This window comes from Tamandua tetradactyla, chromosome 11 (assembly GCF_023851605.1).
Source record: "Tamandua tetradactyla isolate mTamTet1 chromosome 11, mTamTet1.pri, whole genome shotgun sequence".
In the NCBI taxonomy this organism is placed as follows: Eukaryota; Metazoa; Chordata; class Mammalia; order Pilosa; family Myrmecophagidae; genus Tamandua; species Tamandua tetradactyla.
This window is the reverse complement of record NC_135337.1, coordinates 3481873-3496767: the sequence shown is the minus strand read 5'-3', so window position 1 is coordinate 3496767 and position 14895 is coordinate 3481873. Positions and strand designations below refer to the sequence as shown.

The following is a 14895-nucleotide window of genomic DNA, read 5'->3' as shown; positions in this document are numbered from 1 at the left end:
GCTCGATATTTAGTTTCCTAAGAAACTGCCAAACAGTCTTCCATAGTGGGTGCACCATTATACATTCCCACCAGCAGTGCATAAGTGTCCCAGTTTCTCCACATTCTCTCCAACATTTATAGTTTCCTGTTTGTTTAATAGCAGCCATTCTTATAGGTGTGAGGTGGTATCTCATTGTAGTTTTTTTGTTATTGTTGTTATATAAGATTATTTAATAGTTCCATATTTTTCACATAACTCAAAAAGGCAAATATAAATTCAAAGAGCATCACAAAATTGTATATCCAGCTGAAAACATTGTTCAAAGGATCACTTAACTGTGATTTTTTTTTCAGAATGAGTAAGAACAGGTACCCTTTGGGACTCTTTTTTTTTTAATTAATTAAAAAAAATTTTTTTTTAAAATACCAAAAAAAAAAAAAACACCAAACAAACACAAACATTCGTAACTTTTGATCATTCCTTTCTACATATATAATCAGTAATTCACAGTATCATCACATAGTTGCATATTCATCATCATGATCATTTCTTGGAACATTTGCATCTATTCAGAAAAAGAAATAAAATGAAAACAGAAAAGAAAAATTATACATACCATACCCCTTACCCCTCCCTTTCATTGATCACTAGCATTTCAAACTAAATTTATTTTAACATTTATTGTCCCTATTATTTATTTTTATTCCATATGTTCTACTCGTCTGTTGACAAGGTAGATAAAAGGAACATCAGACACAAGGTTTTCACAATCACGCAGTCACATTGTGACAGCTATATCATTATACAATCATCTTCAAGAAACATGGCTACTGGAACACAGCTCTACATTTTCAGGCAGTTCCCTCCAGCCTCTCCATTACATCTTGAATAACAAGGTGATATCTACTTAATGCATAAGAATAACCTCCACGATAACCTCTCAACTCTGTTTGGAATCTCTCAGCCATTGGCACTTTGTCTCATTTCACTCTTCCCCCTTTTGGTCAAGAAGGTTTTCTCAATCCCTTGATGCTGAGCCTCAGCTCATTCTAGGATTTCTGTCCCACATTGTCAGGAGAGTGCACACCCCTGGAAGTCATGTCCCACGTAGACAGGGGGAGGGTGGTGGTGAGTTTGCTTGTTGTGTTGGCTGGAGAGAGAGGCCACATCTGAGCAACGAAAGAGGTTCTCTTTGGGGTGACTCTTAGGCCTAATTTTAAGTAGGCTTGACCTGTCCTTTGTGGGGTTAAGTTTCATATGAACAAACCCCAAGACTGGGGGCTCAGCCTATAGCTTTGGTTGTCCACACTGCTTGTGAGAATATCAAGAATTGAAAAAGTAATTTTATTGAACTATAATTGTGCATGCAATAAAATGTACCCATTTTAAGAGTATGGTTTGATGAATTTTGAAAGATATTTACCCCTGTGTAACAATGACTACAATCGAGATGTATTTCTATGACCCCAACCTGGTTTCCTTATGCCCTTTCCTAGTGGCCCTGGTGAATACTGATTTGCTTTTAGTCATTTTACATTAGCTTTATCTTTTCTAGAGTTTCATAGAAATAGAATGATATATTTTATTTTGTGCCTGGGCTTTTTCTCAACTTGATACTTTTGAGATTCACCCATCTGATGACATAGAAAGGTAATACTTTTCTGAGTCATATTCCATTGTATGGATATCCTACAGTTTGTTTTATTTATTCGTGTTTTGATGAACATTTGGGTTGTTGTCAGTTTTTGGCTATTATAACTAAAGTTGCCACAACCATTTGTGAATGGATCTTGGACCTTTTTTTTTTTTTTTGGGTGCATGGTCTGGGAATCGAACCCAGGTCTCCCACGTGGAAGGTGAGCTTTCTACCACTGAACCCCCTGTGCACCCTGTGAATGGATCTTTCAGTGAGTCTGTGTTTTAGTTTTATCTTTGACATTTCCGATTGTAATCTGTTCTGTGTTATTTTTTTGTTTATAGGATAAGGTAAGGGTTGAGGTTAATTTTTTCTCCTAAGTCTCTCCACTTGTTCCAGCTCTGTTTGCTGAAAATTTTATGTTCTCCCCATTGAATTATCTTGTCAATTGTCCATATATGTGCTGAGTCTATTTCTGGACTCTTAATCATTCCATTAATCTTAATGCCTTTCCTTAATGCTAGTACCACATTGTCCTGAGTGTTGTAACTCATAGTAAGTTTTGAAGTCAGATAAGACCTCCAACTTGGTTCTTTTTAAAAATTGTTTTTGCCCTTCTAGGTACTTTGCCTTTTGAGAATTCACTTTTCTAAGGAAATAAAAGCCTGCTAGGATTTTGATTGGGATTGTATTGTATGTAGATGAATTGGGAAAAATTGCCATCTTTTTTTTTTTAATATTTTTATTATACACAACAAACAAACATAAAAATATTCTTGACGTACAAATATTCTATACATGGTATACAATCAGTGGCTCACAGTATCATCACATAGTTGTGTATTCATCACGATTATGATTTTTTTGAACATTTGCATCTCTCTAGCAGAAGAAATAAAAAAGTACAGACTCATACATGCTGTTCTAGTTTGCTAGCTGCCAGAATGCAATATACCACAGATGGGATGGCTTTTAAAAAAGGAGAATTTAATAAGTTACTAGTTTACAGTCCTGAGGCTGAGAAAATGTCCCAGTGAAAACTAGTCTATAGAAATGTCCAATCAAAGGCATCCAGGGAAAGATGCCTTGGTTCAAGAAGGCCAGTGAAGTTCACAGTTTCTCACTCGGCTCGAAGGGGACATGGTGAACACAGCGTCATCTGCTAGCTTTCTCTCCTGGCTTCTGGTTTCATGAAGCTCCCTGGGAGGCGTTTTCCTTCTTTATCTCCAAAGGTCGCTGGCTCGTGGACTCTGCTTTGTGGTGCTGCTCTCTCTGAATCTCCCATTCTCCAAAACGTTTCCTCTTTTATAGGACTCCAATAAACCAATCAAGCCCCACCCAAATGAATGGAGACATGTCGTCATCTAATCCAGCTTAACAACCACTCTTGACTAAATCACATAACCCAGGGAGATGATCTGATTACAGTTTCAAACATACAGTATTGAATAAGGATTACTCTACCTTTATGAAATGGGATTTTGATTAAAACATGGCTTTTCTAGGGGGTATACATCCTTTTAAACCAGCACACATGCCATACTCCTTACTCCTCCCTCTCATTGCTACTGGTATTTCAATCTGCTCAGTTTATTTTAACCTTTGTTTCTGTATTATTTGTTTATTTTTTATCATTCATCTGTCTATATAGTAGATAAAAAGGAGCATCAGACACAAGGCTTTTACAATCACACAGTCACATTGCAAAAGCTATTATCATTATATAATCGTCTTCAAGAAACATAGCTACTGGAACACAGCTGTACAGTTTCAGGTATTTCCCTCTAGCCACTCTAATACACCATGAATTAAAATGGGGTGTATTAGTTAGGGTTCTCTAGGGAAACAGAATCAACAGGAAACACTTGCAAATATAAAATTTATTAAAGTGTCTCATGTAACCATGGGAATGCAGAGTCCAAAATCCACAGGGCAGGCTGTGAAGCTGACAATTACGATGAAAGGTCTGGACAAACTCCACAGGAAAGGCTCACTGGCCGAAGCAGGAAGAGAGCCTGTCTCTTCTGAATCCTACTTAAAAAGCTTCTAGTGATTAGATTAAGCATCACTCATTGCAGAAGACACTCCCCTTGGCTGATAACAAATGGAATCAGCTGTGGATGCAGCTGACATGATCATGATTTAATTCTATGAAATGTCCTCATGGCAACAGACAGACCAGTACTTGCCCAACCAGACAAATAGGTACCACCACTTGCCCAAGTTGACACATGAACCTGACCATGACATGGGGATATTTATATAATGCATAAGAGTAACCTCCAGGATAACCTCTCGACTCCGTATGAAATCTCTTAGCCACTGACACTTTATTTTGTCTCATTTCTCTCTTCACCTTTTTGATTGAGAAGGTTTTCTCAATCCCTTGATGCTGAGTCCCAGGTCGTCCCAGGATTTCTGTCCCACATTGCCTGGAAGTTTTACATCCCTTGGAGTCATGTCCCATGTAGAGGGAGGAGGGCTGTGACTTCACTTGCCGTGTCAGCTTATATATGGAGAAGCCACATCTGAGCAAAAAAATAGGTTCTCTGGGATGACTCTTGGGCATAATTTTAAGTAGACTTAGGGTATCCTTTGTAGGGATAAGTTTCATAGGGATAAACCCCAAGGTTGTGGGAGGAATTGCCATCTTAATGATAGTGAATCTTCCAGTGCACGAGAGTGGTATATCTCTCCACTTATTTAGGCATTTAAAATTTCTCTCAGCGGTGTTTTATAGTTTTCAGTATGCAATTCTTACTCATCATCTGCTAAATTTATTCCTAAGTATTTCATGTTTTTGATGCTATTGTACACAGAATTGTTTTTAAAATTTTCATTTCCATTGTTATTACTAACATATAGAAATACACTTCATTTTAGTTTGCTGAACATATATCCTATTGCTTTAGTGAACTTATTTATCAGTTTTAGTGGAGTTTCTTTTTTATAGATTCTGTAGATTTTATTTGTACACAGTCATGTTATCTTTGAATAGGAGTACCTTTCCTTTTTCTCCTTTTGAGTTTTGTGCTTTTTATTTCTTTTTCTTGCTTTATTGATTGTGCTGGGTAAGTCTTCCAAGTACATTGTTGAAGAGAAGTGGTCATTCCATCAATTCTCAGGAAAGTTCTGCAGGCATCTGCCCCATTACTTGAAACCTAGGCCAGCAGATGAGGGAAGGGCTGGGGTTCAAAGGGCATATGGCAAATCCTTAAGTGTCCCCTTAAGTGGAATAGCTGCCACAGAGCAGCCTCACCCTACCCTTGTCCACCAGGAAAGGACACCTATAAAAAGTTTGAACACAGAAACCAAACTAAGTACAAAAAAGTGGCCCATGCTTGGTTGGAAACACTCTGGTCACTCTCAGGACTCCAAAAGCCCCTAGTCATGCATGAGTCCTTCTCGTCATGGAATCATGCTGGGACTACAAAAGCCCCAGAGACAGGGGGAAACACCCCCAGCCAGGGGAACATGTGGTTAGTAGTTTCTGTTCCCTACCAGGCCAACCTCAGGTTGGACCTCCGTGACCCCTTGCTCACCCCTCTCCCTGGGCTCTGCAGGGGTTGAGCTGCTGCTTCAGGACCCCCTTTTCTGACTGCATCTGCTTCTATATCCTGCACACAGAGCCCTGGGAGACAGAGGAGGGAGACGGACTGTTCTATTTGACCACAAGGTACCCTTGAAGGTAGGACACATACAAAGAGGACCCTCCCTTGTAGGGTGCTTTACTTTGGTGCCACCCTCTCCGAGCTCAGCGCTCTCATGCCCTTGATTGTACCAACCAATGCCAGCCCCCTTCCCAGGCATGTCTCTCTCTCTCCTTCTTTCCCCCCTCCCCACCCAACATGTACTTAGGCTGTAGGAGGAATACAGACTTGCCTGCCTAACAGCTCCTGTTTAAGTCACACTTCCCTATTTGCTCCTCCTACCCCCCCTCCCAGCAGTATCCCAGGCTCAGGCCCAATGCCTCCTGTGCATGAGGCTGCATGATGGATCTGCTGGGGCACTGCTGGGCCTCCAGACCCCTAAACAAATCTTTCTTGTCCCAGATCGTATGTTCTGGGATCAGATGTCCCAGATCATATGATTTGCTCCAGAGAAAGAAAGGAAAGGGGGAAGGAGTCAGGGTGGTAGACTGGGGAAACTGTGAGCGGACAAGACTGAGGGTGGGCAAACTTGTTGATCTCGGAGAGGAGGGATTTTGGGCCTTCTGCTGACATGGAGGGATCCCATGCCTCTTCACCCCTTTCTACCTAGTAGCTTGAGAAAGGTAGGATCTGGGAAGGTCTCTGAGAGAAGACTGGGGAAGTACAAACGGGAAGAATGATTCTGAAAGGACCTGAAGAAGAATAGTAGAAGAAGTTTTAGGGGATACGGGAGGTCAGGGGACTGGGCTGCTGGTCACTTTCTGGTTGATGAGCACCTGAAATTAGAAAAAAAAAATTGAATTTTGTCTTTTGCTTTGTCCTACATTCATAGAAATGATTGTATGATTTGTTGCAGGACAAATCCCGGAGTTTGTCATGGGCAACTATACGATCCTCTCATATTTTTCCTTCTAGGTGCTCCAGAATATAGGAAATTAGAGGGCTTAAATACTTTATCATCACAATCGACTTTTTTTTCCTCCTTTTTTTTTGTGAGCCATAACATATACAAAAAAAAGCTATAAATTTCCGAGCACAGCACCACAATTAGTTGTAGAACATATTTCAGATGTTGACATGTTACAATTTCACAATTTTAGGTTTTTACGTCTAGCTGCTCAAAAATACTGGGACTAAAAGAGATATCAATTTAATGATTCAGCATTCATATTCATTTGTTAAGTCCTATTTTCTGTGTATAATTCCACTATCACCTTTGATCTTTCCATACCTCTCATTGGGGTTGTTTGGGCTATGGCAATTCTGAATTTTTTATATTGGAAGGGTCTGTCACTAATATGGGGTAAGGAGATGAAACTGTCTCATGTTTTGGAGAGCCTGGGCTAGGTTTCAGGACTCATCTGGACCAGGAAACCATCTAGAGGTTGTAGGTTTCTGGCAAGTTACTCTAGTGCCTGGAACCCTTGTGGACTGTTATGTATTGCCCTAGGTGTTCTCTAGGATTGGCTGGAATGGTCCTGGTTAGAGGTTGGCAGGTTATGATAGGTAGCAAGGTCTACCTGAAGCTTGCGTAAGAGCATCCTCTAGAGTAGCCTCTCAACTCTATTTGAACTCTCTCTGCCACTGATATTTTATTAATTACATTTCTTTCCCCCCATTTTGTCAGGATGTAATTGTAGATCCTATGATGCCAGGTCTGGATTCATCCCTTGGAGTAAATTATATACAGTCTATAATTATATAATTCACCTGATCTATAATTAAATAATTTGATTTTTAAGTATTTTGCTATGGTATAGGTTGGAATTCCTTGATTGAAAGAAATTCAATGGAAACAATTGATTTTAAAAATGTAATTGTTTAGCTCAGTGGCTGTAAACACTGGAGTTTTAGGTTTGCCTGGATCCTAGTCTGTAAAAGTTATTGTCAGAAATATGCATGTGTTTAGTCTTTCTTTTCCTTTTGTTGTTTTGTTCTCCATGTTTAGGAGAGAGTTAGTTCCCATCAGCTCCAGGATTATATGTTACTTAGGGTTATATGGTGATATAATCCTTAAATTATATGAAACATAAAAATGACAGTCTGGATAATATAAATTGATGGATTATAATTTTTTTTCTTCTCAGATGATGAAACATGCCTGGGATAATTATAGGATATATGGATGGGGACATAATGAACTTAGACCTATTGCAAAGAAAGGACACTCCACCAACATATTTGGTAAGTGTACTTTTTAAAATTATTACTTCCATTTTCTGCCTCCTTTTAAAACAAGATCTAAACTTTTGTAGTACTTCTAAAGCTCAAACATTTTTATGAAACTGTAGTTTTAAGTAACAGGTATTTTGCCAGTTTCAGTCAATATTTAAAGCTTTAGAATATACAAATATGTTATACATATTTGTGTACATACAGATGGTTTTGTTACATTTCTGAATATTTTGAAGCCTTTTCTGTATTATTTTCTTTAATACCCAGGAAGGTAGGTATCTATAATTTTTTTCCTTCAACACAGTGCTAGGTTTTATACTTTTATATTAAAAAGGAGGAAGTGGAGAAAATAGCAAATTTCAGACGTTCTATATAATTTAATTTATGTAATTAATTTAATTTATGTAAATTAAAAACAGACAAACCTCTAGCCAAGGTTATTTGGTTGGTAAATTGCATGGGTTATAATGAGCATTCAGAGTTCTAAGGAGAAAATTAAGCAGTATGTATGTGAGTATGGAGGTGTGGAAAATAGTATTGTATTAAACTTGAGTTTGTCTAATTTTCTACTTCTCTTGAGTTCAATCCTCTTGTTAAACTGGGGAGAAATATATATTCAAGAATAAGCCTTGAGAATTGTAGTTTTTTGTAGTATTCACTTCTTTCCCCCTTTTAAATGCTTCTTTTAAGTAACATGGGTAAAGGCACGAAAATGTTAATGAGGTAAGAAGGCACATACACCAGTCATATGCAATGCAGTTTTCTTTATGAATTGTAAGGTGCCATCAGAGTAATCAGTGTAGCAGCATTTTTCTTTGATTGTGATACTATGTAAGAATTCTTCTAATTCTGTGATTTCCTTTATAATTTTTTTTGTGGTTTTGCCTGGTTGTTTTGTCAAAAAAGAAAATAGTTGAAAGATAATTTCTCCTGATTTTGAGACATGTTGGGGTTGGGGGAATATTTTCTTTTTTTTAGGTAATCAGTGATACTAGTGCTCTCATAATGTGACATTAAATTTAGCAGCCTTTACTTAATGAAATAAAGTTTTTTTCCTTAACAGAGATTATAGAATGTAAAGTTCATGTTGCTTTGTGGGTGCCATATTATGAGCTATTAGTGCATTAAAAGTCATTGTACTAAATGGTTAATTAAAACTTGATCCTCCCTTCAAGTAACTATCCCTAATTATTAAACTCAGTGTTAAATGGTGAGCCCTTTTGAAAGATTGGAGTATAACATGTTTTGAAAATGAGAGTTAAACGTAAATTTTCTAATTGTTTTCTCAAACTATAGCTCTCAGAACATTTTTTTTTTTTTTTTTTTTTTTAAAGGAAAGACAGAGAGAAGGAAGGAAGGATAGAAGGAAGGAAGAGAGGAAGAAAGGGAAACATCTTTTAAACATTTTCTTGTTTTATTGTATTTTGTTTCTCCGTTTTCGTTACATGGGCTGGGGCCGGGAATCGAACCGAGGTCCTCCGGCATAGCAGGCAAGCACTTTGCCCGCTGAGCCACCGCGGCCCGCCCAGCTCTCAGAACATTTAATGTAATAACATTTACCAAATAACTACTAGTCCTAGCAAGGTTGTAGGTAAGTAAAATAATTATATTTAATCATCACAATGACTATGTGAAGAAAGATTGTTGAATTTAAATTCAGAGGATAAATGGGATTTCAGATAACTTAAAATTTCATTCTTTATAAGTCAATATAAATCTTTTATTTTAGTGAGAAGAAGGGTTGTTTCTGTCTAAACTGAGCAAATTGTGTTAAAAGTCTTAATGGGAAAATTTTGACTTAATGCTTTTTCTTTTTTGAAAATAATAGCGTTTTTAATATAAATTGCAGGCCCTATATTCTTTTTTTTTTTTTTTTTTTTTTTTTTTTTTTTTTTTTTAAAGGAAAGACAGAGAGAAGGAAGGAAGGATAGAAGGAAGGAAGGAAGGAAGAAAGGGAAACATTTCCAAACATTTTCTTGCTTTATTGTATTTTGTTTTTCCGTTTTTGTTACATGGGCTGGGGCCGGGAATCGAACCGAGGTCCTCCGGCATAGCAGGCAAGCACTTTGCCCGCTGAGCCACCGCGGCCCACCCATGCAGGCCCTATATTCTTGCATAGCTGTGGTTGGAGGGAATATGCCCTTGACATCCAACCTGCTGCTGTCACTTAAATTACCAGCTCAGGGTTCTTATGGGCCTTTCAGTCTGCAGCCTTGGTTCTTTGGATTAATTTTAAGATCTTTCATTTTCTTCTTTTTTAAGGATGTCATGGGTTCACAGAACAAGCATGCATAAAATACGGGATTCCTATATACCACCCACCAGCCACACCTTGCGTCGGTGTGGAATGTTTGTTTCAGTTGATGAGAGCACATGTTTTGGGTGGGGTGAGGTGTGTGGTCTGGGAATCGAACCCAGGTCTCCCTCATGGAGGACAAGCATTCTACCACTGCACCACCCATGCACCCTGATGAGAGCACATTTTTATAATTTGGTACCATTAACTAAAATCCATGGTTTAACTTATGGTTCACTATTTGTTTAGTATAATTCCATATGTGTGTATATATATATATATATACACACACACATATATTTTTTTTTATTTTTTATTTTTTATTAACGGAAAGAAAAAAAAAAGAAATTAACACAACATTTAGAAATCATACCATTCTACATATGCACTCAGTAATTCTTAACATCATCACATAGATGCATGATCATTGTTTCTTAGTTCATTTGTATCGGTTTAGAGGAACTAGCAACACAACAGAAAAAGATATAAAATGTTAATATAAAGAAAAGAAATAAAAGTAGTAGTAATAGTAAAAAACAACAACAACAAACAAACCAACAAGCAAACAAAAACAAAAAAAACCCTATAGCTCAGATGCAGCTTCATTCAGTATTTTAACATGATTACTTTACAATTAGGTATTATTGTGCTGTCCATTTTTGAGTTTTTGTATCTAGTCCTGTTGCACAGTCTGTATCCCTTCACCTTCAATTACCCATTGTCTTACCCTGTTTCTAACTCCTGCTGAACTCTGTTACCAATGACATATTTCAAGTTTATTCTCGAATGTCCGTTCACATCAGTGGGACCATACAGTATTTGTCCTTTAGTTTTTGGCTGGATTCACTCAGCATAATATTCTCTAGGTCCATCCATGTTATTACATGGTTCATAAGTTTATCTTGTCTTAAGGCTGCATAATATTCCATCGTATGTATATACCACAGTTTGTTTAGCCACTCTTCTGTTGATGGAGATTTTGGCTGTTTCCATCTCTTTGCAATTGTAAATAACGCTTCTATAAACATTGGTGTGCAAATGTCCGTTTGTGTCTTTGCCCTTAAGTCCTTTGAGTAGATACCTAGCAATGGTATTGCTGGGTCGTATGGCAATTCTATATTCAGCTTTTTGAGGAACCGCCAAACTGCCTTCCACAGTGGTTGCACCCTTTGACATTCCCACCAACAGTGGATAAGTGTGCCTCTTTCTCCGCATCCTCTCCAGCACTTGTCATTTTCTGTTTTGTTGATAATGGCCATTCTGGTGGGTGTGAGATGATATGTCATTGTGGTTTTGATTTGCATTTCTCTAATGGCCAGGGACATTGAGCATCTCTTCATGTGCCTCTTGGCCATCCGTATTTCTTCTTCTGGTAGGTGTCTGTTTAAGTCTTTTTCCCATTTTGTAATTGGGTTGGCTGTCTTTTTGTTGTTGAGTTGAATAATCTCTTTATAAATTCTGGATACTAGACCTTTATCTGATATGTCGTTTCCAAATATTGTCTCCCATTGTGTAGGCTGTCTTTCTACTTTCTTGATGAAGTTCTCTGATGCACAAAAGTGTTTAATTTTGAGGAGTTCCCATTTATTTATTTCCTTCTTCAGTGTTCTTGCTTTAGGTTTAAGGTCCATAAAACCACCTCCAGTTGTAAGATCCATAAGATATCTCCCAACATTTTCCTCTATCTGTTTTATGGTCTTAGACCTAATGTTTAGATCTTTGATCCATTTTGAGTTAACTTTTGTATAGGGTGTGAGAGATGGGTCTTTTTTCATTCTTTTGCATATGGATATCCAGTTCTCTAGGCACCATTTATTGAAGAGACTGCTCTGTCCCAGGTGAGTTGGCTTGACTGCCTTATCAAAGATCAAATGTCCATAGATGAGAGGGTCTATATCTGAGCACTCTATTCGATTCCATTGGTGGATGTATCTATCTTTATGCCAATACCATGCTGTTTTGACCACTGTGGCTTCATAATATGCCTTAAAGTCAGGCAGCACGAGACCTCCAGCTTCGTTTTTTTTCCTCAAGATGTTTTTAGCAATTCGGGGCACCCTGCCCTTCCAGATAAATTTGCTTATTGGTTTTTCTGTTTCTGAAAAATAAGTTGTTGGGATTTTGATTGGTATTGCATTGAATCTGTAAATCAATTTAGGTAGGATTGACATCTTAACTATATTTAGTCTTCCAATCCATGAACACGGTATGCCCTTCCATCTATTTAGGTCTTCTGTGATTTCTTTTAACAGTTTTTTTTGTTTTCTTTATATAGGTTTTTTGTCTCTTTGGTTAAATTTATTCCTAGGTATTTTATTCTTTTAGTTGCGATTGTAAATGGGATTCGTTTCTTGATTTCCGCCTCAGCTTGTTCATTACTAGTGTATAGAAAAGCTACAGATTTTTGAATGTTGATCTTGTAGCCTGCTACTTTGCTGTACTCATTTATTAGCTCTAGTAATTTTGTTGTGGATTTTTCTGGGTTTTCTACATATAGTATCATATCGTCTGCAAACAGTGATAGTTTTACTTCTTCCTTTCCAATTTTGATGCCTTGTATTTCTTTTTCTTGCCTAATTGCTCTGGCTAGAACTTCCAACACAATGTTGAATAATAGTGGTGATAGTGGACATCCTTGTCTTGTTCCTGATCTTAGGGGGAAAGTTTTCAATTTTTCCCCATTGAGGATGATATTAGCAGTGGGTTTTTCATATATTCCCTCTATCATTTTAAGGAAGTTCCCTTGTATTCCTATCTTTTGAAGTGTTTTCAGCAGGAAAGGATGTTGAATCTTGTCAAATGCCTTCTCTGCATCAATTGAGATGATCATGTGATTTTTCTGCTTTGATTTGTTGATATGGTGTATTACATTAATTGATTTTCTTATGTTGAACCATCCTTGCATACCTGGGATGAATCCTACTTGGTCATGATGTATAATTCTTTTAATGTGTTGTTGGATACGATTTGCTAGAATTTTATTGAGGATTTTTGCATCTGTATTCATTAGAGAGATTGGTCTGTAGTTTTCTTTTTTTGTAATATCTTTGCCTGGTTTTGGTATGAGGGTGATGTTGGCTTCATAGAATGAATTAGGTAGTTTTCCCTCCACTTCGATTATGTTGAAGAGTTTGAGGAGAGTAGGTACTAATTCTTTCTGGAATGTTTGAAAGAATTCACATGTGAAGCCGTCTGGTCCTGGACTTTTCTTTTTAGGGAGCTTTTGAATAACTAATTCAATCTCTTTACTTGTGATTGGTTTGTTGAGGTCGTCTATTTCTTCTTGAGTCAAAGTTGGTTGTTCATGTCTTTCCAGGAACCTGTCCATTTCTTCTAAATTGTTGTATTTATTAGCGTAAAGTTGTTCATAGTATCCTGTTATTACCTCCTTTATTTCTGTGAGGTCAGTAGTTATGTCTCCTCTTTCATTTCTAATCTTATTTATTTGCATCCTCTCTCTTCTTCTTTTTGTCAATCTTGCTAAGGGCCCATCAATCTTGTTGATTTTCTCATAGAACCAACTTCTGGTCTTATTGATTTTCTCTATTGTTTTCATGTTTTCAATTTCATTTATTTCTGCTCTAATCTTTGTTATTTCTTTCCTTTTGCTTGCTTTGGGATTAGTTTGCTGTTCTTTCTCCAGTTCTTCCAAGTGGACAGTTAATTCCTGCATTTTTGCCTTTTCTTCTTTTCTGATAAAGGCATTTAGGGCAATAAATTTCCCTCTTAGCACTGCCTTTGCTGCATCCCATAAGTTTTGATATGTTGTGTCTTCATTTTCATTTGCCTCTAGGTATTTACTAATTTCTCTTGCAATTTCTTCTTTGACCCACTTGTTGTTTAAGAGTGTGTTGTTGAGCCTCCATGTATTTATGAATTTTCTGGCCCTCCGCCTATTATTGATTTCCAACTTCATTCCTTTATGATCCGAGAAAGTGTTGTGTATGATTTCAATCTTTTTAAATTTATTAAGACTTGCTTTGTGACCCAGCATATGGTCTATCTTTGAGAATGATCCATGAGCACTTGAAAAAAAGGTGTATCCTGCTGTTGTGGGATGTAATGTCCTATAAATGTCTGTTAAGTCAAGTTCATTTATAGTAATATTCAGGTTCTCTATTTCTTTATTGATCCTCTGTGTAGATGTTCTGTCCATTGATGAGAGTGGTGAATTGAAGTCTCCAACTATTATGGTATATGTGTCTATTTCCCTCTTCAGTGTTTGCAGTGTATTCCTCACGTATTTTGGGGCATTCTGGTTCGGTGCGTAAATATTTATGATTGTTATGTCTTCTTGCTTAATTGTTCCTTTTAATAGTATATAGTGTCCTTCTTTGTCTCTTTTAACTGTTTTACATTTGAAGTCTAATTTGTTGGATATTAGTATAGCCACTCCTGCTCTTTTCTGGTTGTTGTTTGCATGAAATATCTTTTCCCAACCTTTCACTTTCAACCTATATTTATCTTTGGGTCTAAGATGTGTTTCCTGTAGACAGCATATAGAAGGATCCTGTTTTTTAATCCATTCTGCCAGTCTATGTCTTTTAATTGGGGAATTCAGTCCATTGACATTTAGAGTTATTACTGTTTGGATAATATTTTCCTCTACCATTTTGCCTTTTGTATTATATATATCATATCTGACTTTCCTTCTTTCTACACTTTTCTCCATGTCTCTCTCTTCTGTCTTTTCGTATCTGACTCTAGTGCTTCCTTTAGTATTTCTTGCAGAGCTGGTCTCTTGGTCACAAATTCTCTTAGTGACTTTTTGTCTGAGAATGTTTTAATTTCTCCCTCATTTTTGAAGGACAATTTTGCTGGATATAGGAGTCTTGGCTGGCAGTTTTTCTCTTTTAGTAACTTAAATATATCATCCCACTGTCTTCTAGCTTCCATGGTTTCTGCTGAGAAATCTACACATAGTCTTATTGGGTTTCCCTTGTATGTGACGGATTGTTTTTCTCTCGCTGCCTTCAAGATCCTCTCTTTCTCTTTGACCTCTGACAGTCTAACTAGTAAGTGTCTTGGGGAACGCCTATTTGTGTCTAATCTCTTTGGGGTGCGCTGCACTTCTTGGATCTGTAATTTTAGGTCTTTCATAAGAGTTGGGAAATTTTCAGTGATAATTTCTTCCATTAGTTTTTCTCCTCCTTTTC

The 14895-nt window shown here is 37.2% G+C and overlaps 1 protein-coding gene across 3 annotated transcripts in view; it reads left to right on the top strand.

Moving 5' to 3' along the window:
• MAN1A2 (mannosidase alpha class 1A member 2) overlaps positions 1-14895 on the top strand; it is a 236889-nt gene that overhangs the window by 33869 nt on the left and 188125 nt on the right. For all 3 annotated transcript variants that reach the window (XR_013159187.1, XM_077119755.1, XM_077119756.1), the window contains one exon: positions 7356-7452. Coding sequence is in view for 2 of the 3 variants with exons in the window: in XM_077119755.1 (XP_076975870.1) it covers positions 7356-7452 (97 nt within the window). In the remaining variant the exon portion in view is untranslated. The remainder of the gene's footprint in view (positions 1-7355; positions 7453-14895) is intronic.